This window comes from Telmatherina bonti (genome assembly GCF_933228915.1).
Source record: "Telmatherina bonti genome assembly, chromosome: 16".
Lineage (NCBI taxonomy): Eukaryota > Metazoa > Chordata > Actinopteri > Atheriniformes > Telmatherinidae > Telmatherina > Telmatherina bonti.
The window spans coordinates 16,811,449-16,835,916 of NC_136614.1; the positions used below are offsets into that span (position 1 = coordinate 16,811,449).

At 43.1% G+C, this 24,468-nt stretch overlaps 1 protein-coding gene across 1 annotated transcript in view; it reads right to left on the reverse strand.

The window, feature by feature from the left end:
- Positions 1 to 1,539: 1,539 nt before the first annotated feature.
- Positions 1,540 to 24,468, reverse strand: part of extl3 (exostosin-like glycosyltransferase 3) — a 36,753-nt gene continuing 13,824 nt past the window's right edge. The window contains exons 2-6 of the mRNA XM_079255364.1: positions 11,682 to 14,264; positions 11,159 to 11,286; positions 6,272 to 6,416; positions 6,050 to 6,178; positions 1,540 to 4,370 (exon numbers count right to left, since the gene is read on the reverse strand). Coding sequence (XP_079111490.1) covers positions 4,161 to 4,370; positions 6,050 to 6,178; positions 6,272 to 6,416; positions 11,159 to 11,286; positions 11,682 to 13,814 — 2,745 coding nt within the window. The 5' untranslated portion in view covers positions 13,815 to 14,264 and the 3' untranslated portion in view covers positions 1,540 to 4,160. The remainder of the gene's footprint in view (positions 4,371 to 6,049; positions 6,179 to 6,271; positions 6,417 to 11,158; positions 11,287 to 11,681; positions 14,265 to 24,468) is intronic.

Sequence of the window (24,468 nt, forward strand, 5' to 3'; positions counted from 1 at the left end):
CCGCTGAGGAGGAATATGCAAGACCCTGCGCAGCCCAATAAACTCTCCACAGTCTCTGAGGCAGTGTCGATGACAGCCTCAGCTGTGTTTGTTGAAAAGGGAGTCGGGGTGGGGAAACAAAGTTACAGTAAAGAGATAGATCATATTTTTTTAGACTTAAAAGGAAGTGGAAATGTATAAATAAATAATGTATGTATTTTGTCCATGGCTGTGAGGAATTTGCTTACACCTGCAAAGTCCCTTTCTGGCATAAAGCCAAGTCTAAATTCTGATCTGTCAGGCTACGAGAAGCTATGAGTCAGAAAATCCCCCCAGAGTACAACCAAACCCACACCCTTGTTTGAATGACTTGAATGCAACCCTCTCCACTCAGACGGGTGATGTGTTTTTCTTTCTCAACATCCAAGTGATGTCAGATTTTGAAGCCTTCATCTGGGTTGGTGGGTTGGAGGGGTGCTACCGTCACACCTTGTTCCTTCAGCTTCTCCAGATGTGACGAATTCAAAGTTCCCTAATGAAAGATGATTTTTGGAGAAAAAAATTGAAAACAGATGCCCAGATAGTTGCTTTTCTTTTATAGCAGAAAGAAGAAAAAAAAAAAAAAAAAGCCTCCGGAGAGCTTTTATCAGGAATGCAGCTTTTGTTTTCAGCACAGTTTGTGCAAAAACCAGCACTTCATTTGTAACTTTCAAGAAGAAAAGTGAGGTACTTCAGGGAAAACGCCTGTTTACTTTCTTGCTGAGCGTTGGTGTCTGTAATTAGAGCCAGTAGCTGGTTGGTGTAGTAAAGCCCTATTGCATTGGCAAAAATAATCATGATAGTTTCTCTCTTCTTTTTAATAGCTGATTATAAACTAAGCTATTTTTAGAGTATGATTTAGGCCATGCTAGCACATCCACTAATTGCCTAACAGCTGGCTTTTAATCAGGATATGGTTTCGTCAACATTTTAGCTAAATTTCCTGTCAAACGGCAAATTGTTATTTTTATTCCCACAAATGTGACAGTAGGTCAGGGTTCTCCAAGTCTGTCCTCGTGAGCTACCATCCTGCAGGTTTTAGTGTTTCCCTGTTTTCAAATGAAAAGGTTCTCCAGCGACTTGTCATCTGCACTTTCCTGTTAAAGAACCATTGATATGGGTCAGGTGTGTCACAGCAGGGAAACAGTAAAAACCTGCAGGATGGTGGCTCATGAGGACCGGAGTTGGAGACCCTGCAGTAGGTTATTGAAAACTAATAGTTTCTTTCTTCTTGGAACTCTAATGTGAGACTAATCTGAGTCTAAATGCAGTTTTGTGCAGATAACCCAAATCTAACATGAACTCTGTTCAAGAGCAGTTTAAGAAATACCAACAATGTAAATTACTAGTAAACGGTGTGCATGAATGTACTTGTGAGTCTTCAGGACCGCGTTTTTAAGGAGATGGATACAAGAATGAGGACAAGAGTCAGATGTGATTTTTTTTAAGTTAACAACGTTCAGAGTTTTTATTTCCATTCATCCATCCTTAAATGGTATGTTTGACGCTGTCATTGCTCATTAGTCTGGTACAACACAAGCAGCACTCGCAGACGGCTGCATCTTCGCCCACAGTCGCGAACAGACTAAGGAGCACATATTTTCACATCTCAAACACCTTGCAGAGCGACTACAGCCTTTAAATTTGTTCTCCTCCAAGCTACAGAAAACCAGCTGTGCCACAGAGAGAAATAGAGGGGGGGGGGTTTGGTTTGCAGGTATGGGAGGAAAACCAGCTGACCCAAACTGAGCCCCGAGGACTTGTTCAGAGTCCAACAGGCAATTATGAGGCCCCTGGAGCTCCAGTAAAAAACGCACAGAGGTGATGACATTGGGAGTTAGATCAGTTATTCAAGTTTGATGAAGAAAAAAAAAAAAAAAAAAAAGAAAAAAAAGGGGGGGGAAGTATTTTGTTTTGGTCATTTTACACCATACTAATTAAAAATCTGGCCCCTGGTTTATTTCTCTCAGGTAAACAAGCTTGGTTCAGTTTTTTTTTTTTTAAAATAATACACCTGGGGGATCACAGAGAAGTCGCCATCTGGAATCGGTGGAGATTTGGCTTTAAAGACACTCCCGTCACAGGCACCAGATAGTTTTCATTGGCAATGAAGTTACTGTGACGGCTCCGTCAGGTTGGGATTTGTGCGATTAGGAATAATAAACTACAACGTCTTGACATTTTATTGCATGTCTCATCAGTTTTTGTTTTTTTTAAAAAAAATCTTTTTTTCAATAATATATTCAATAAATATACAAGAACCATGTATTTGCGAAAGTCTGTTTCATAAAAGCATCCTCAGAAAAAAAAAAAAAAAAAAAAAACTGCAGAAAAAACACTACCAAGTGAGTCTTTTTTTTTTTTTTTTTTAAAGTTAGTTTTTTGTTAAGATTACTAGAGTTGAGACCGTCAAAGAGTTTTTAAATACATTTAAGCTCCAATGGTTTGAAGTACCGTAGAGGATGGATATGGGTGTACCAGACTGCATCCCGTTTGCAACCACCCTGCAAGTTTTGCTGTAAAGCTGCAGACATCGTACCTATTTGGCAAAAGAAAACATTCATCAAGCAAGGATAGAACACAGATTGGAACCAAGATGGTGTCCCTGCAGAGATGCTGTCTGAGGGAAACTTGTACATGATGAGAAGTGTCCAAAACTTATTCTGCAAAGTCAGAGCAAGCAACACATTGTGAAGTATTCTATCAAGTCTTTGGGACAATGCTTTCTTTGCATTCTGGTGGAGAATTTCATGAGAAGACAATCAGCAATATGAAATCTGAACTTCAAACAGCAGCAATAAAATCTACATATCATCAAATTAGCTCTCATTTGTTGTAAACAAAGAATAAAAGTGACAACGTATGGTTTTAGGAGTTATTGTTTGTCTACTGCTTGATTGGGACCATTAACTTCCAGGAGTGTCTGCACGTTGCCTGGCAACTGTTTGACAGCCTTGAAATACGATGGTGATATTTCAATAAAATGAGACATACTATGTTATTAGTTGAGCTTTAATGGTGCCACTGGGTGCTTTTTGTTCATTTCTGACAAAACAAGCCATTTTCTCCTATTTTAGACTCAACAAGCTCGAGAGATGGACGTATTGATCTCCACCAGAAAACAAGCAAGCATTAATCAGTTTTCTGACTGTTCATTTGAAGTTTTCACCATAATCCAAACAAAACAATGAACTAGAAACATTCTTCATTAATTTGAACATCAAAGCCTTTTTTGTTGTTGTTGTTGTTGTCGTTGCTGATTTTTGGCAGCTGTCATTCTTAAAAATGGGACATTGTAAGTGTTTGGTCATTATTACAACATTTAGACATGACTTATTTAACTGCAGACCAATTTTACAAACAGTAAACACCCAACGAAATAAAAAATAAAGTCTTTTCCATGCGTGCTGTGTGCGGTTCAGGTAAGCTGACACAATGACAAAGCTGATAGCTGGTTTTCATGACAGATTTGAGGCATTATGGTGACCGCTGAAGTGAATTCCCTCTTGAGCACTTTAAGCTGCTAAAACATGATTGGGCTGAGTGGGCTCTACTCATCACTTGAAATCCAGTCTCGTTCTAAATTCCCACAGGGAGAGGTGCTGGAAAATGTTCACTCCAGACAGATTTACACAATTAAACATTTAAAAAAAAAAAAAAAGAGTTCAATAAAATACATCTGACCATCAGTGCTTCTCTCACATACATGTACAAGACGTACAGTTTGAAACTGTAAGTTGCTCTCATCTGAGGCCGTTTGTTGGCATCAGTCTGTCAGTTCCTTATCTTCACCTTTAGGTAGAGTTTTAACCTGGGTGAGTTTTTGTACACTGTGTACAACTGCCTCCATTTGGCAGGTGGCAGGTAAGAGGTGCAAATGACATCTGGAGTTAGTGGTTGATAATTGAACATGATTGAAGAGTAAGAAGGAAAAAAAGGTTTCATTTCTTGACAGTAGTTCCTTTCAGCTTCCACTCTTTAAACTTTTTTATTTTTTAGACCAACAGCTAATGAGGTTAATTGGTCCATCTAATTCTGCAAATCCGAACCCAAAAGTTTTCTTCGCTGCTTTAAATGGGAGCTGGAATTTGCTTAAACACTTCCTATTCTTCAACCTTCTCTGCTGAGTTGCTCAGCCTGCGCTAGATGAACTTGAAGCATTTGGTCTTGTCATGAGGCAAACGAGTCTTAAACAGCACAGAGTCCACGCGAAACTGTGTATACAGCAGTGGCATGTAGCCGTATACTTTCACAAAGAAGTTGATGCACTTGTGGCGCTCGTGGAAATGCGAGTCGTCGTGTGAAAGGGCCTGAGGGCAGCCTGGGCAGCGGAAAGTCCAACGGGAGGTTACCTAAGATAAATAGAGATTGAATAAATTCAGGGGATAAACTTTGAAATGCATCACAGGAATGTGATCAAGAGCCACATTAGCTTTTAGATTTGCTAACAAGTCACAGATCTTAAAAATAGACAGCTGAAAATTAAAGTTTCTTTTTTACTTTTTTTTTTTTAAATCAAGATTGATGTACTATTTATGTTAGAGCATCATGTGGGCTCAGAAAGATATCAGCTATCCAACATCATCGTCTCAGAGCTTAATAAGCTTGTAGGGGAAATTCTTTCAAATATAATCTCCTCAAGCCTCATCTTTCCAAACAGAAGCTGTGTACTGCTCTAAGCAGCTGCTTAGCAATTTAAAATAAGAGATCCTCGCAAAAGCAGGGCGACGAAGGCGATGCAGAGGTCTGAAAAACAAAGATTTTCAGGAGCACTGATTGTTAGAAATATAAATCCAAAAAATCTAAAAAAATATTTGTATTTCTAACAGTCAGTGCTCCTGAAAATGTCCCTTTTAGTTGGCAAAAAACTTCAGGAAGATTTAACAGAGTCTGGAGTTGCAATGACACACATATGATTTTCATGGAGCCTTGTTTTACAGATACTGGAACAGTAAAAAAGGGGGGGGGGGGTTAGGAAAAAAAAAAGAATTACTTCCAAAGCTAGATTATCTTAAATGCATCTAAAATACAAATTGGACTAATTTAACACTGATCTTTTCAAACACCATGTAAAACCACTGGATAGACCTCAACAGAGCAGTGAGTGCAAGCCCCCCCATCCTAAGACTGCTTCTGCTTGTTTAAATGGTTTGCTGGTATTTGAGCCAAGCTGTTATCAACCAGTGGCAAAAATCAATATTATGACTGGACCAACTATGTTTAGGATCAGGATTTCTTTTGTAAAATATAATGCTGAAAGTCATTTATTCCCTATTTGAAACCATTTCTACAGTAAAGTCGGCAGATGGAGTTTCAGACACAGAATGATCTGAATAATGCAATGAAGCAAAAAAAAAAATCAGCAATCTCTTGCTGAGAATGAGGGGAAGTCTGATTCAGTCTGAAAGTGTCTGCATTTAAAAGCACGATGTTCATTATCTGTGTTCATCTAAGATCTTTTAGAGCTTGGATGTTGCTGATTCCTCACTAGTGAAGCATAAAAAGGTTTTTTTTTTCCTGTCTTTGTAAATGTCTTATTTGGCCTAACAGATAGAAATACATTCCCAAACCGATTAAAAGTCCAAACTTGCCCCAAATTCATTATTCACAAGGCTTATTCCTCACAGTGAAGTGCTGTCATGCAACACACTCCATCAAAGACATCCTTAATTCCCTCCTGAAACACCCCTGAATATTAACACCCCTCTAAATCACACAGAACTTAAACTGAGGTTTGCCATGACATTTTCAACAGCTTCCAGGGCTTGATTGCTGTAACTATTTGTCCGACCATAAATAGGCTCCCCAGAAATAAATGTCCTTCCAATAAAAATCCAGGAAAAAAGGCGTAATGCACCGATTCGATCTTGTGTTTTTAATTTATAATTTGTGTCTGGAATATTGGATATGCCAGTTTGAGTAATAGCATGGCTAAGTAGGCAAAAATAAAAATACACAAAGCCTCAGGGAGACACAAAAGCTTCACAGATGCTGAGTTGAGCAGAGCTTAGCTACGTGCTCCATCTCTGACCTTGATGGGTGGTTTGCGGGTGATGTGAGAGACCAGGAAGTTCATGGCTATGTCCTCGCAGTTTATGTACTCGTCCACCATGTCCCTGATGGCTTGGGGCATCACGTAGGAGTACAGGTACGCGTAGTACTGCAAGGACACAAACACGCAGGGGAGCACATCAGTGATGGGTGATGAGTTAAGATCAAGAGGGCATAGCGTTTTAGAGGTGCTGGACCTGACCTTGTGGAAGAACGCAGCTCCTGTCAGTACCATGGAGAGCTCGCAGGAGTAGTTGGAGTTGTAGAGCCAGGACTGATGGTTGACGTCCCATGCATGATACCTCCCAGGGAAACCCACGATGCGATCCCTGGCTTCACGCCACACTCTGACAATCACAATCATACAGGCAAAATGAGCAACACCTTTTATTTTCTATCATAACTGAACCAAACATTTATTTTCAGATAATTTTTTTTTTTTGTCCGCAGCATATGTCATCCTGATAAATCCATCTGTTTATACTTATCAAAACAAGCAATATCGCATGGCAAGAAACTAGGAGATCTACGCCGACTTCAGCTGGTTTTTGGCCATTTTTAAGATGTCAGTTAATCATTTAATCACCACTTTTGGCTCACGTTAAAAGAAACTACAGACCACTTCAGTGTTTGAGTTTATCAATTGGAACGCCGCCTTCAAAACCCAGAAGATCCACGAAATCTCAAAAAGCAATTTAATGTCTCCCCAGAGTTCATGTGAAACCACTTAAAAGTCGAACACAGTCATCTGCAGCACAACTTCTCTTTGGCTGCAAAGGAGGTAAGAGAACATTCCTGGGTAATTCTGGAGGACTTTACGATAATTCATCACAAATGACCCAGTAGAAACAGACAGACACACACACGCATGCAGACACACATTCTCAGAGAACCAGTTTTCGCCTGCCTGGACAAGCTGTTGGAGCATCAACTCGTATAAATGCGTGGAAGAAGGGAGACGTGGTGCAAAAAATAACAGTCTACTTAATCATTTAACTGGTTTGAACACAACCTTCATGCTCAGGTCATCTATGTGTTGTGTGAGCAAGATGCTGACGGCTCATTTCCATTCTGTTTTTTTTATTCCAATCTTTTTTTGTTCACATTCCATGCTGCATTCGGAGGACTGAGAAGTGGGAGGTTCCTGCAGGACAATTGTAACAGGCTGCAACTAATATTCAATTAGTCTCTTTTACTTTTGGAAACATATGGTTTGTCATTTCCTCTTTGAAAAAGGTTCTTAATCCTGATTTACTCAGTTTGACTGGATGGACAAATCTGAGAAGTCTGTTAATGGCTCCAAACATCTTTCATTTAGGAATGATTTAACCCCGGTTTAATGCACGTGCACGGCAAGCCTGTAGTAAGTTTAAAGCTCCTCTAGAACCACATGGAGACAAAAAAAACTTGATTTTGTTTTCTTTAGAGAGCAAACATTAAACATATTTTCCTAAAATGTTAGTATAGCCCTTAGTGTTACAGAGACTGATTTTAACAATAAGCTTTTGGTCCCATTTCTTTTGTGAGAAAAAGCTAGTTGATCACTGTAGTTGTAACCCGTTAGGAAACACAAGTGCTCCACAGTCCGATGAATTACTCAGTTATGGATGAATTTAACTTTAAAAACAGCATAAAGAAATGACAGTCTTATAATACATGCTCTCTCTGGGAATGTGCGCTGCAATAAAAGCCTGTAAACAAGACAAAGAAACCTTTATAGTTTTATGCAAAGTGTCAATCAGAAGCTAATGAGGCTGCATTAAATATGCAATGATCATGTTAAATGTTGACATGCAGCCACATGATGGGGCAACAGCAATGTGAAGAATTGTAAGGACATGATTTATTTGTTCAAACAGCTTTGACAAAATGAATTATCAGGATTTTTGATAATGGAAAATCAACTGAGTTGTTGATAAACAAGTGTGGAGAATGAACAGAAATAAAATGAACAGAATAAATTTCAATGGACTCTGAAACATAAGAATCCATCCATCCATCCATCCATCTTCTGCCGCTTATCCGGGGTCGGGTCGCGGGGGCAGCAGCCTAAGCAGGGAAACCAAGACTTCCCTCTCCCCAGCCACATTTGCCAACTCTGCGGGGGGGGGGGGGATCCCGAGGCGTTCCCAGGCCAGCCGAGAGATGTAATCCCTCCAGCGTGTCCTGGGTCTTCCCCGGGGTCTCCTCCCAGAGGGACGTGCCTGGAACACCTCACCAGGGAGGCGTCCAGGAGGCATCCTGACCAGATGCCCGAGCCACCTCAACTGGTTCCTCTCGATGCGAAGGAGCAGCGGCTCTACTCTGAGCCCCTCCCGGATGACTGAGCTCCTCACCCTATCTCTAAGGGAGAGCCCGGCCACCCTGCGGAGGAAACTCATTTCAGCTGCCTGTATACGAGATCTCGTTCTTTCGGTCACGACCCACAGCTCATGACCATAGGTAAGGGTAGGAACGTAGGTCGACTGGTAAATCGAGAGCTTCACCTTCTGGCTCAGCTCCTTCTTCACCACGACAGACCGGCGCAGAGCCCGCATTACTGCAGACACCGCACCGATCCGTCTGTCGATCTCGCGCTCCATCCTTCCCTCACTCGTGAACAAGACCCCGAGATATTTAAACTCCTCCACTTGAGGCAGGACCTGACTCCTGACCCGGAGAGGGCAATCCACCCTATTCCGGCTGAGGACCATGGTCTCAGATTTTGAGGTGCTGATTCTCATCCCAGCCGCTTCAAACTCGGCCGCGAATCGCTCAAGTGAGAGCTGGAGATCACGACCAGATGAAGCCAACAGGACCACGTCATCCGCAAAAAGCAGGGACCCAATCCTGAGGCCACCAAGTCGGATCCCCTCAACACCTCGGCTGCGTCTAGAAATTCTGTCCATATAAGTTATGAACAGAATTGGTGATAAAGGGCAGCCTTGGCGAATCCGACTTACTACCGGCAATGGGGACCAAGCTCTGACACCTGTCGTACAGGGACCGGACAGCTCGTACAAGGGGGTCCGGTACCCCATACTCCCGGAGTACCCCCCACAGGAGCCCCCGGGGGACACGGTCGAATGCCTTCTCCAGGTCCACAAAGCACATGTAGACTGGTTGGGTAAACTGCCATGCCCCCTCCAGGACCCCAGAGAGGGTATAGAGCTGGTCCACTGTTCCGCGACCAGGACGAAAACCACACTGCTCCTCCTCAATCCGGGATTCGACTATCCGGCGGACCCTCCTCTCCAGGACCCCTGAATACACCTTACCAGGGAGGCTGAGGAGTGTGATTCCCCTGTAATTGGAACACACCCTCCGGTCCCCCTTCTTAAAAAGGGGGACCACCACCCCTGTCTGCCAATCCAGCGGTACTGCCCCCGATGTCCACGCGATGCTGCAGAGGCGTGTCAGCCAGGACAGCCCCATAGCATCCAGAGCCTTAAGGAACTCCGGGTGGATCTCATCCACCCCCGGGGCCTTGCCGCCAAGGAGCTTTTTATGACCACCTCAGCGACTTCAGCCCCAGAGATAGGAGAGTCCACCCCTGAGTCCACCAGCTCTGCTCCCTCATGGGAAGACGTGTTGGTAGGATTGAGGAGGTCTTCGAAGTATTCCCTCCACCGACCCACTACGTCCCGAGTTGAGGTCAGCAGCTCCCCACCTCCACTGTACACAGTATTGATGGAGCACTGCTTCCCCCTCCTGAGCCGCCGGATGGTGGACCAGAATCTCCTCGAAGCCGTCCGGAAGTCTTTCTCCATGGCCTCGCCGAACTCCTCCCATGCCCGAGTTTTTGCCTCGGCAACAGCCGAAGCCGCATGCCGCTTAGCCCGTCGGTACCCATCAGCTGCCTCCAGAGTCCCACAGGCCAAGAAGGCCCGATAGGACTCCTTCTTCAGCTTGACGGCATCCCTCACTGCTGGTGTCCACCAACGAGTCCTGGGATTACTGCCACGACAGGCACCAACGACCTTACAGCCACAGCTCCGGCCGGCCGCCTCAGCAATAGAGGCACGGAACACAGCCCATTCGGACTCAATGTCCCCCGCCTCACTCGGGACATGTTCAAAGCTCTGCTGAAGGTGGGAGTTGAAGCTCGCTCTGACAGGGGACTCAGCCAGACGTTCCCAGCAGACCCTCACAACACGTTTGGGCCTGCCAGCTCTGACCGGCTTCCTCCCCCACCATCTGAGCCAACTCACCACCAGGTGGTGATCAGTTGACAGCTCCGCCCCCCTCTTCACCCGAGTGTCCAAGGCATGTGGCCACAGGTCCGACGATACGACTACAAAGTCGATCATCGAACTGCGGCCCAGGGAATCCTGATGCCAGGTGTACATATGGACACTCTTATGCTGGAACATGGTTTTCGTTATAGACAATCCATGACTAGCACAGAAGTCCAATAACAAAACACCATTTGGGTTCAGAGGGGGGGGGGGGGGGGGGGGGGGGGCATGCCTCCCAATCACTCCCCTCCAGGTCTCACTGTCATTGCCCACGTGAGCATTGAAGTCCCCCAGCAGAACAATGGAGTCCCCAGAAAGAGCACCCTCCAGCACTCCCTCCAAGGACCCCAGAAAGGGTGGGTACTCTGAACTGCTGTTTGGTGCATAAGCACAGACAACAGTCAGGACCCGTCCCCCCACCCGGAGGCGGAGGGAAACTACCCTTTCATCCACCGGGGTAAACCCCAACGTGCAGGCACCAAGCTGGGGGCTGATGAGAATGCCCACACCTGCTCTGCGCCTCTCACCATGAGCAACTCCAGAGTGGAAGAAGGTCCAGCCCCTCTCGAGGGTACTGGTTCCAGAGCCCAAGCCATGCGTCGAGGTGAGTCCAACTATATCTAGTCGGAACCGCTCAACCTCGCGCACAAGCTCAGGCTCCTTCCCCACCAGAGAGGTGACGTTCCACGTCCCTAGAGCCAGCTTCTGCAGCCGGGGATCGGACCGCCAGGGTCCCCGCCCCTTGCTGCCGCCCAGCTCACATTGCACCCGACCCCTACGGCTGCTCCCGCAGATGGTGAGCCCACGGGAAACATAAGAAAATTTGACAAATGCATTAAAACTTTCAGCTATTTAAACTGAGCGTCACTGACCTAAACCCAAACATGATCTCATCGTGCCGAAGGTGAGCATCGTCATCGATGGAGAGGATGGCCTCAGTTTCCACGGCATCCCAGGGAAGGAAGCGGTTATTGAGGCTGTTCTTTTCTGTGCGCACAACCTGCAGGCAAGACAAAGATGGAGCTTCGCAAAACAAGTATTCACAGGATAATTTTTCTAAAGTCACAGATTGACCTCAAAAAAGCAAAGAAATAATTGAAATTCAACCATGTACAGTAAGATTTGTGTGTCTTTAACCCTTTAAGCTTTCTTTTTCTGAAATTTCTGTCTGTTGTTGAGTCAAGATAAAACCAATGAACACCAGCTAAAGAAACTGGAAAGTCTAGTAAGCAAGGAAGCGATGACCTACATGTCTAAGGATGAGGAAGCTCTCCATCACATCAGAGATAATAGGTTATTTTAGTGCATTTTAAGAGACAACGAAAGATTTATTTCTTCCTAAAGAAAACATCAACATTTAGAGGAAAGAGTGGAAGAAGGTTCTTCTTCACTCACCACAATAGGCAGGCCGATGTCTGGCCACAGCAGGTCATCTGAAGGAGGCTTGGGAGAATTCCACACCACCACTACCTTGTTAAGGTAGGGCAGCCCGTTCAACCTCTCCAAAGAGTTCATCAGCACCTCCTCCCTTTCATAAGTCAACATGACCACGGTGAACTGCTCTCTGGGAACGTTCCCGCCCAGAGCAGCCTGAAATTCCTTCCCAGAGCCCCCTGTGCCTCCACCGATTGGCCTGAAACCAGTACCAGAGCCAAGGAATTTAGCTTCAGAGGGCAGCACGGGGTCCAGAGGAGTGTGAGGAAACAGATGGAAAGGCCCGGGGGCCCGGTTCCATGCTCTGTAGGTGTCTGCAGCTGTGTATGTGAAATTGCGGAGAAAGCGGGGGGAGGCATAAGGTGGCTCCGTCTCCACAGGACCCAGATCCAGATCACCGTTGTCAGCTAGGTTTGCGTCAGTTCCCGCAAGCTTCCCAGCTTTGTGAGGAATCTCATGACCAGGCTCATCCTTGATGGGTGCAGCAGGAACTTGAATGGTGGTTCTGATACTGGCCAGGATGGTGTTGAGAACATTCTCTGAAGTTGAAAAGTAGGTTTCCCACAGAAAGCGTCCTTGCCTCCTCATAGTTAATAGGTCATTGTCTGATAGGCTGCGCAACAGGAAGTGAAGCTCTGTGACACGGGGTTTGGGAACTATGATGGCAGCTTCACTCCAGCGGATAAATTGGTGGTAAGGTAGCCTGGAGTGGTCCCCCAGTACAACAGGGATAGCTCCTACTTCTAAGGCCTCAAACAGCCTCATGCCGCAGCCTGCTGAGGCCACCAGCTGTCCATCCCCTGGGGCAATCACAAGGGCAAAGGTAGAAGCCTTGAGCACCTCCAGCCTGTCCTCCCTCTCCCCACAAAGAGCCCACTCTGTTGGCAAACTTGGCCTTGGGCTCTTGCAGGTGAATTCCACCAGTACCTGATCCAGGTGGCTGTCCTGCACTGCTTTTAAGGTGCCAATTATCCGATCGTCGTAATCAGCTGGTGGATCTCCTTCCATTTCCTCCTCAAATGACTGAGGGGGTGCCTCCTGTAAGCTGCTCCTTAAGGACTCAACCCTCTCACCTTGAAAGGTAAAAAGGTACTTCCTCTTTACAGGGACTTGTGGTGGCACTTCCAAAAAGTTTGGCTCTGAGAGAGCATGAACCAGTGGAGACACCACCAAGTCAAAGCCCTCACGGTACTGCTGCTCCAGGAAAGTGGACTGAGCCACTGCTGCTCGTCCTGTGCTCACATTATACAGGAAGTTCTGTGTCAAAGACTTTCTTGAAAGATGCACCAATACATGATTGTGTCCATCAGATCTCCAGTAGGGAAGGGCTTTCAGTTGCTTCTCCAGCTCTGATGGAGATGGTGGAAGAGAGGAGTCCAGTATCTCCCCCACCAATACCAGATACAAACAGGCAATGCTGGGATTATCTGTTACATAGATGTTGCTTTTAACAGATGCAGCGAAAGCCTGCTTCACTAGTGGGTCAACGTAATCCCCAAAAGGATAGGAGCCTGTGTCATAGACATACACAGGAAATCCAGATGTAAGAGGACAGCGCGCATAGTCGAAGCAGGAGCGAAGGCGGCAGGAGCGTGATGACTTGGGGGGTGGCAGTCCTGGATCCTCCTTGTCTGGTAGCAGTCTTACAGGCAATGACAGCTTGGGCTGGTTCTGAGCCATCAGTTCTTTATAGGAATGCTCCGTTTGGCTGATAACATTCTTCAGCTGCAGCAGATCCTGCTTGGCGCTGTCTATACTGCGCTTGCAAGCCTCAATCCTTAGGTTGAGTCGAGCGATCTCCCCATTGAGCTCCTGCCTCTTAGCTTCCAGCTGCAGCAGCTCCTCGCTGACCGACTCTCGGATGCGGCACAGATCTTGGACGTGTTTGGCCTCGCACAGTTCGCCACCGGGCCGAGGCCCGAAGATGCGCTTATCGGGACCCCCAGCTTCATCAATGGTAGTGAGGTAGTAGTGAGCAATGAGTGGGAAGAAGACCAGAATGAAGAAGAGCATGAAACTGAGCCATGTGAGACGCACGCGACGCAGCACCCAAGGCTGCCCTCCAACACCCACCCCACTGCCGTTGCGCTGCATTGTTAACCCGCTCAGTCTGTTCTTTGCTCCTCCAAGGGACCGTTGCTATGGTGAGCAGCAGCAGCCATGGCTGACTCCATCAACAAGGCTGTGGGATGGATATTAAATCAAAGCTGGAGTGTGACCTTCTGTAAAAGTCATCTGTAGCTTCTTACCATCTGAAAGTGTCTTGTGGGCTGAGCCTCACCTGTACTCTAATATGTACTCTGATGTATTACAGTCCACAAATGCTGATGCCATTTCTGTTGTCACATTTAGCTATTCTTCCAAATGGATGTAAGAAAGCGATCCTGTATACGAATAGGGGTTTTCTCTTAATGGGTGATTCTGGAGTGACATGGCTGATCGAAGGTCAGTAAGACTGTTGGCAGCTGTTGCTCCTTGCAAAAGTGTTCATTGTCTGAACCCTTGTCAGCAAAAGCTCCTCTTCCTTCTTCTTAACATAGAAACCTGAGAAAGAAGCAAAGAGCAGCAGTTTAACCCTCAGACACTAAAATAATGTAAAATCTTTAAAGAAGATTTCATTTCATGGTCTTAATTCTTATCTTGTAAAACTATGTTTTCACACAGTTCTTAAAACTTATAAGGAAGTGCATGCAACAGCCTTGATGATACTCATCAGTGTCACTGATGTAGCTCAGGAGGAAGAGCAGCCACTTGCTCAACCTGAAAGTTGGCAGTTCAGGCTTACCCTGAATGCATGCCAAAGACACTGAAACCCACACTGCAGATGTGTCGGGGTATGAATGCGTAGGATAGTGCAAAAGAAACGCTTGGTATATACAAATGTAGAAGTGCTGTGTGAGTGTATGGGTGAATGTGACATGTAGTGTTAAGGGCTTTGAGTAGTCACAGTGTCTGAAAAAGCATACAAAGTCCATTTATCATCATTTGTTATTAGTAGCAATGAGCTAAGACTAATACTATCTCCACCACATCCCATTAAAGGCTTCCTCCTTCATCCCAACCTCGTCGCTTCATTGATTTAAGTCACAGAACATTCTTGATAAAATTCCATTCTAGAGAGCGATGCAGAATAACCAGCAATTGTTAAGGAGAGGGAAAAGTTCAGGTGCTCTCTCTCACTCACTCACTCTCTCTCACTCTCACTCTCACTCTCTCACACACACACACACACACACACACACACACACACACACACACACACACACACACACACACACACACACACACACACACACACACACACACACACACACACACACACACACACACACACACACACACACACACACACACACACACAAAGCTGCATCTTCTGATACAAAGCACTGCAATGGGTTTTTTTCAATATTTCAAAACATCCCTGGTGCCATTAGACAGAGGTGAGCTTTGGGATCCAGCTAAAAACGACTGCTTATACTGGTCACTTTTATTTGCATGTTTGCAATGCAGATGATGTGCTTTCCAGTCAAACGTCTCTAAAAGATGACATGAGCACAGATTATTTCCTTCACTGAGCTCAACCTATATTTGAGCTCCGTTGTTGTCAGCTGACAGGCTCAACGCCAAACAGTCGTTATCAAATACATGACTGAACCAAAAAAAAAAACACTGAGAGCAAGCCTTGATAACGCACACAAAATAGAAATGTTCCGACCAACATAGTCACAGAAAAGCGAGGAATGTAGGAGGTGTTTACCTTTGGCCAACATATCAGCTCCTGTGGATAAGAATATTTTTCTCTGGGCTACTGGCAGATTCAACCCTCTGTGGTTGCAATGTTTTCACTGCTGTCTGTTCAGATCACAGCAGAGACAGATACCATCAAAAAAACCACAAACATCTTCCACCCTGTCTGTGTCAGGTAATCATATTTGCCCGCTGCTACCGTGTGGCTGGTATTTCTGACGATCGGAGATCAGTGTGCCCCAGACTCGACTGAAAAACACCACCTTGCAGTACAGTTAGTACATTTATGAATTTAAGGACACGTACCAACCAATCACAAGTAAGGCAGAGAATCCCATGATGCTTGAATGGCATCTTGCTGCTACTTGTCTCCAGGTATTTGAACATCTTAACTTGTGAGATCGAGTATACATACTTTTATTGTAATCTCTGGGGAAGAAAACAAAACAATAAAAAAAAAAGAAAACCTTTGGCTTTCATGCGGGATCTGGGTCGTGTCAACATACCTTTTTGAACATTACGTAATTTGTCACAAACTACTACTTGTTTGAATGAACTTGAATTAAACTAAGAATTAGAGGAATACAAAAACAACGGTCAAATTTGGTACATTTCATTGGTTGATAGCTATTTCAGCTAAGAAACTCAAGGTAAGTTCACAATCACAGATGGTTTTCATCCCAGTAAGTACAAATCCTAAATATGTTCAGTTTAAATGTTCCATAAAACTCAGTATTTACATCTCACAGCCTGAATGAGCCTGAAGCAGTTATGGTTCACTAAATAATGAATTTTTTTGCCACCCTCCTGTACAAGATCAAATCATTTCCAACAGGTTACATAAACTAAAAACTAGAGCTACATTATACAGCAGCTGTATGCATTTAAAAAGTTATCACAACCCAGCCGAACCACCAATAATTTCTTGATTTGCATTTTCCACATAAAAGCTTTAGTGTTAGTTGTAAAGCTTGAACGTGCGTAGATAAATATAAAAGCAGTTTATAACCGGATGCAAATGTGCAGCCTCAGTCATATGAGGTCTAATATTAACCCGAGATGGTCTGTTACAAGATACTCTGGTGCAAAATAACAGGCCTGCTTTCTGTATTAGTTAGCAAAGCACCCAGGAGAGATGTTGACTCTTTGATTACTAAAGTCAACCTGCTGTGAAGAGAAGTTGCCGAGGTGCGGAGTATCTGCGAGGCAGCTATCACAACAGTCTGATTAACTGCTGCATGACTGCCAGTGTCACAGGCCTAATGGCTGACAGATGTTGGCAAACCCAGTGGTTAGGCCTAATCTTGCACCCAAAAAAAAACATTCTGGCTTAAAGCTCTCCCCGTGGCTGCCTCTGGGAAGCGGAGTTATACACAAATAAACAGAAATCTCAATCTCATCTGTAGCCTTTTAATCTGCAAAATATCTTCTCTGCTGCAGCGAGCTTAATCTGGATGCTGTCTGCATAGAGAACACACAAGAAAGCATTGATCGCTCTTCACTTACTTTGTGCGGATCAATGATAATGCCATCATTACCTTCCGCCAAGTTTGTGAGGCGGTTTGGTGCTAAACACGTAAAGGGCAGCTGATGCAGCCATTTCCCTTGCAAGATTACGCCAGCACTAAAGAGTGAGCTATATAAAAATTTGCACTCAGACATAATGATGTGCCTGTCCTTGGCTTCACCTCATACTGCGCGTGACACCACTTTGTAACTATGGCAAATGGATTTTGCCATGACATGACATGCTTCCTCACAGATGATTAATCATCTCTGTATGTCACTGTATAAATATCACATATCTCATATGAAAAATCAATACAGACTTTATCTACAATGCACTTTTTTCGGGAGGCAACAGCCTCGAACAATCTCAAATCAAGAGCTCTGCAGTCCTCTCAGGGGAAAGGAGAGGCTGCACCTGATGACCCAGATAAAATCCTCTTGCTTCACATGGACAGCACTGAGCAAGCATCAACTTAGTCAGCAAATTGCTGGTCAGACCTATGAATAACACAGACTGCATTACTCAGACAGAGAGCTAATTTGATTTAGAGAATTAAAAACTGATGCAGTCAACTGGGACTTTACAAACAAATCAAGATATATTCACAGTAAGTCTGAGCCAAGAACTAAACAGAATTTTAAAAAAAGAATACAGTAATGTTTGCTTACGCCAAAAGGATGCATAATGAGGAATTTAATATTGAGACGTCTGGATGAAATAAAAGCAGCTGAAATCAGAAGAATGACGGAAGCAGGTGCGGAGTTGAGAGCCTGACTGAAGAAGTGGGGGGTATTGCCTCCAGATTCACAATCATGAGGGGGCAAACGCTTGTATAAATGTTTGAACAGTCTCTCTGCATGCTGGCAGTACTTTCAGAGACACTTCTGAAATTCCTCCGTGATGAAACATGGAGCTCAGACAGAACTAACATCCAGCTGTAACAGGATTTTAAACTTAGCGACAATAAATTCAAGTCAAGGCCACATATCACATGTGGGGACGACAGGGGAGTGCAGCTCTGGCAACTGGTTAATGATTGAAAGCTGAATTTTCCAGCAGACTGCCATTTCCAGCAAAGGTTTAGACCGTCCACGAGGCATCTGAGATTTCTGCAGAATAAGACACGATGTGAGAGATTTAGGAACTTACAATTTTTTACTTTTTCTCTGGCTGAGGGCAGCCGGGCTCCTTGTGAAACTGCAAGGACTAAAATTTTCCAATTAAATTTAGATTTTCTTAAAGTATCTCACATAAAAGAAAAAGGAAAATTAAATAAAGATCACAAAGACAGCAATTATCACAAACATTGGAAATGTTCCGAGTGTTAGTGCTTCAACTAAATGAGGCTGAAAATAATAATAAACCATCATTGGTCTGCTTTAATCAATGTATCTTAATTGTCTTCTATTAACCAGTAAAAACACAAATGTTCAAAACGAGAACAGAAGTCTACAACAGAGGTTTTGGGGCCCGAGGAGCCAACCAGATTCCTTCCAATAGTTAGACAACTGATAATATCCTAATGTCCAGGGGTGGGAAATCAAATATCGGGATTTTTTTGCTTCACAATTTTAATGTTGATTTTTTTTTTTTTTTTTTGTTAATTTTTTTTTTAAATAAATAAAAATAATCTATCACACAATTTTTTTTTTTTGCTTTTGGTCTACAAAAATCAGCAATATCGAAGAATCGCAATATAAATTCAATTGGCACACAAAAAATTGGAATCAAATCGGGATGAAAGCATATGTCCACAGCCCTACTAATGTCTCTGAAATACTTACTGCAACCTGCAGAGCAGTTAAGAGACAAAAATGTTCAGCTCTTGATGGAGCTCCCATCTGCAGTAAGAGTGTCAAAAATATTTACTTTCACAATACATCACGTCATTTTCCAGAAACTATATTGGCAACTTGTGCATGGCACAAAAAACAAAGTTAAAGAATCACGATGTGTTACCGCTTGTGTTGCTTTGTTTTCCTTCCTTCTGGGTTGCATAAGAGGCATATCCAAGTGGAAAAGTATGGTAGATGAAGAGTTAAAAAATACAACTTAAAGGATTAACCACGTAATTTTAAATATAAATAATTTGTGCATCGCAATTGCAATAGTCTCCATCTGATGGTATTCACACCAAGAAAATATATAGCTGTGACATCTCTAGTCATTCATTCATTCATTTTCTAAACCGCTTAATCCAATTCAGGGCCACGGGGAAGCTGGAGCCTATCCCAGCTGGCTTTGGGCGAAAGGCAGGGTACACCCTGGACAGCTCGCCAGTCCATCGCAGACATAACTGTGAATGACCGCAGTTCATCCAACTGCCTGAACCAAAATGGTGGTCCAAATAATAAACTCTCATCTGTGGGTAATGCTGCTACCACAGCTGGAAAACATATATAAATCATACATCTGTGATGCTAAACAGATGGGCCTGATTGGTCACAATAAGAAAACAGCCCAAAGATTAAAAATTTCTCGAGCTTCAGCCAATGATCACTTGATCATCCTATCTTCTGGAACTTACCCTGCTACCCTTACTCCCCTTGAGGGGCTTTGGCTCATCGTTCTTACTGATTATCCTTCCCATAATCACAGAGGCTCAGAGGGGATGGAGGTATGCCGTTCCCTGTGGAGATGCTGGGGAAAAAAAGATGCAAGCAGCTGCAGGGGAAGGTACAGTCATAAGGCCGTGTGGAGGGAGCAGCTGTTGTAGCCATGGATCACCGCTCATCTGCAGACGGCTGACTGAGCATCTCAAGGACTTTTCCACTAGGAAGCTACAAAGGTGACAGTGCAGCTGCTTAGTGTCACTGAAAGCTGTGATGGGAACTCAAAAAATGACTTTTACTTCAGTTGAAGTGAAACATGTATTTAAGCTTGGTTTGCTTTCTGGTTTTCTGACGACATACAGAATGTCAGGATGTGGATCTGCCAGCTTTGTAGCGTGAAATTTAAAAGATTTCAATATGGCCACTAGGGCTAACGCGTTGCTATGGTAACGCCCCGTAATGGTGGGATATTAGTGTTTAACTCGCCGAACCATGTATACAAAAATAATGCAGCCAGTTCTCACTGACAATGGTATAAACTATGTTGTTGTGAACTTCCACAACCTACTGCAGTTATTTTACATTGACCTGCAGCCGGAGCCGACTGAGACTGGCCGTCTGGGAGTGCTTTAGGACAGGAGAGGCTCCCGCTGTTCGTTTCTTATAGTAACTGCAGAACAATGTGTGCCTTCAAGTTAGTCGCCAAAACACCAGAAAAGTCCCAAATAACTCCAGTAAGAGTTGCTAGATTTGTCACTTTTAATAAAAAAAAAAAAAAAAAAAAAAAAAAGTCGCCAGATTTAGCGAGAAAGTCGCCAAGTTGGCAACAGCGGCTGAATGAAACCAAAGCAACTGTGGGAGGAGTTTACAGCACAGCGCTGCAATGACAGAGACGCTCGATTAGCAACTGAAGACAGCAAGAGAGGAAACTGAAAAGAGAAAAATAATCACCCTTTTATTTTTATGATCGCTGAAAACCCAGATCGTAATGAGATTAAAATCCGAGCCAATAAAATCGCCCAGCCCTAATGGCAATTTTTATTCCGGGAGTCTGCTTTAAAAGGCTGAAAACCTTTAATCTAAAAGGTCCTGTTTTCAGCTTCATCACATTTTCCAAAAAAAAAAATTCCGACTGCAATTTCCAACAAAGGAGGAGGGCTAAATAACACCAAAGCTATTTGTCTAATGCTGTGCGGTTTTGTAGAAGAAACAAAAACTTTTATCAATGCTATCAAAACAAGTATAGAGACTGGCCAATGACCCAAGTCTAAACAACCAAATTACTCTCTGATATTTGCAATTCTGTGCCAATCAAATTTGTACACATGGCGCACAAAGTCAAGGCCAAAGGAACACAAACAACAACAACAACAACCACAGCAGCAACACACACACACACACACACACACACACACACACACACACACACACACACACACACACACACACACACACACACACACAACCATAGTAACAGCTTAAGCACAATCAGTGGGATGGAATTACATCAAAGTGAGTGAAAGACACAGCTTGGTTCCTGTGATTTCTGATAGGCCAACATAAACTGCAAAAGAGGAACAAACTTGATTGGATGCAAAAAACACCATCACCCCGCTGAGCACACAGCACATGACAAAACTCATATGGGGAAGGTGGCTGAAGGTAAGGTTAATAACAAAACAGCAACAAACATTTGTCCATGTTAGATATAGAAGAGTAACTGCAGCTTATTTTCAGCTAGATATCTTTTGTAGAAAATCCTCTCTCAGAAGGATGCATTATGATGTCAATGCATCAGAATCTGCTGGTAAAGGCATGAATGGATATCAGCATTTCCCCATAATTATCGATAACAGATCAATGATTCCCTGGCTATGGCAAATATCAGAATTGTCTCAATCAGAGCAGGTCTTTTAAAGTCACATAAAGTTTACAGAAAGGTTTCAAAATGAGACATAAAAATTTAATTTTAATTTGTTTTCTTACTTCCCAGCAAAAAAACACATTTATTAATGTGTAAAATCATATTCAAATATTTATTCATTTTTCCTGATTTTGTCATCCTCAGTCCTCCTCTGTGTGGTGCTTTAAAAAGCAAAAACGACAGAACGGCGCCCAAAGAACATCCAAAAATCACTGTTGTGTAATTATTACTCTACAAAATGGCATTTTGCAGAGGCAGAGACAGATAAAGATACGGATTAGACAAACGACACAGAGAGCGACAACCGAGGAAATAGAGGGGAGAAGGAATGAGTTCATAATGACAGATGGGCCTGGGTGCTTTCCAAGTTCCAAAGCTTCTGCAATATGACAAAGATTACACAGGGGAGCAAGTAAAAAAAAAAACTGGTGCATATGTGCTTGAAAGATAGCACAAGTTCATCCTTTAAGACTATACTGAAGTGAAATCAAATATAGAAATTCGATAAGGATTATAAATATTATACAAAGATGCTGGTCATGTTCAGCATCATGTCAACATCCTCAGTTATGATCCTCAGTGTTTGCACAGACCGGGAGAGTCACAAACACAATGGATCACATTGGCTTTGCAGCAAGTGCTAATCTGTCAATGAATCATCAGCCGTTAAAAGCGATCCAATGCAAGCTGCCCCTCTGGGTTGAGGCGAGGCGAGTCTTTCACTGCGTTGCTTGGAACTGAAAAGTGACAGCCAATTAAAGTCTGAGCAGAAACGGAGACAAACGTGAGTCTCCAACTTTTCAGCACACAACAGCTCATACAGTTTTCTAAATAGGTTGTGTGGGTTGTGTGTTGAGATACACCAACACACAACCCTTGCCAGAAACTTTAAAATTACCCCTTCTGTTTGCCAGAAAATAGCATTTTTACTTTCTTCCCCTCTGAGAATTATATAGCAGTTTAGTGAAGGCATGCAGATGGTTTTTCCTTTAAAATTGTAGCTCCATTAAGAAGGCAACCAGAATGCAAATTTATTCCCGAGCTAATTTTGGTTGAAAATGATCAACTCAACATAAAAGACAGGAATAAATCATCCAGTTCTTGGAAGACAGGAAGGGGATGCCAATGTGTCGAGCTACATCCTGAATCTGCATTGCTTAAAAACAGATGCAGCAGATGAAGCTTCCAGTCACAGCGAGATGCAAAACGAATTCTTCTTGATGCAGTATGAAAAGCAGCATTTGACAATTTTCTCTGGCATTTCCTCTTTCTCAACAGCCGGGTCATGCTTTTAGATTTCATAATTGTATTTACTTATGAGCAGCAATATTAATGGCATTCTGTGCAGCGTTTTCACATTCATATACAGTGTCTGAGCCATTAAATGTCTTTCTGAAAAGTCTCAATGGAAATTATCTTTAAATGAGGGTTGCTGTGGTGCTAAAGCATGGACTGCCTGTGAAATGTAGCACAACTAGGGAGTTGGTTTTCAATAGTTTTCCTTTTATCGACAGAGCTGGCAATCCACTCGGTAATGAGAAAGGACACAAGCAAAGGAAGAAAATTACATTTGGAAAGATGATAGAAAAACTATTATTGGGTTTCAACAGGGGCATTGCTAGACATAGGACTGCCGGGGCACAGGCCCCTTCACAGATCTAATATTCGTCAAGAAAATTTGTCATGTTTAAGGAATGACAATATTCCAATGTTATGTTCCAACCAATTCCCTCTGCTAAGCTGACTGCTACTGTTGCTGAAACGCCAACCAATGTAAATAATATAGAAATGCGCTTTATACGTCAAGCATAAAAGTGGAAAATTTATAATGGTTTTAGGTTTACTTTAGGAAACTTTGAATGATTATTATTGTGAATGCAGTCAGTTAATGTCATTTTAATCTAACCAGAATTCAGGTTTACTTTGGAAAGTCTTTATTTTCATTTGCAGCAAAAGATTATCATTAGCTGGAAATGTGTTCGAACAAATGTGTTCAACAAAAATGGAGCCGAAATTTATTCCGCAATCAATTTCTACCCCGAGTCATATTTTGTATTGAACCTACTGTTTGACTGCGAACTTGTTCTACCCTGAATCTTGTAACATGAACCCAGAGCAGCTTTCTGATGCATGGTACTACCTGAGAACTTTAATATTTTCTAACATATTAAATTAGGTAATAATACAGTGCTTTTCAAGATCATATAGTTTTTAGAAGTCATTAAATAAGACTCATTTGCACCAACAATAGGTCACATAATAATCAAACTGAATAACACCATTGTTTGGACAGAATGGTGACAGCTTCACTATCTTGAAATGACAAAAATTCATTAATACCAAATGTGTCACTATTGATCACTGGCAAAGGGCTACAATACTTAAAGGTGACCTGCTTTTTGTATTTTTTTTTTTTTTTTAAATTGCAGGGCTGGCAAGGCCTGAAACGATTGCCAGGGATAACGTCTGAATATAAAATTAATTGATCTGTGTTGTCTCTACAAGATTCGTAACGCTCACCTTTAAATGCATGTAAAGCTCAAACTGTAAAGACATGGAAAGCTGCATTTTCCCTCCCTCACCTTGCTTTCTTTTATGGTATCGTGACTTTCCTTTTTAGGTAAATACGTGATGTTTTCCTGCCTTTATCTGCTCTTACTCCATTTTATAGCTGAGTAACTCCATTGAAATGCATGGTGCAGGTGTGGACAGAACTATTTTGCAACTTATTAAAAGTGATGTGGAGGGCTCCAGAAACATTTGTCATTATTATCAATGCAAAATTCAGAGCTAATTTACAATCACTGGAGCTGATTATTCCAAGTACTGTTAGGCCTTCATCACCTTATTCCTCACTGTTGGATGGTTAATTCCTCTGAGATATGCCAGAGCTGAGCACAAACCTCTTTTACCAAGATACATGAAAAGCATGTGGCGTTTAATAATGCAATGTGCCGTCACATACATTAAGCTAATGTGATATTTGTGTTTGCCTGTGTTCAGCTTGTTTTCTGG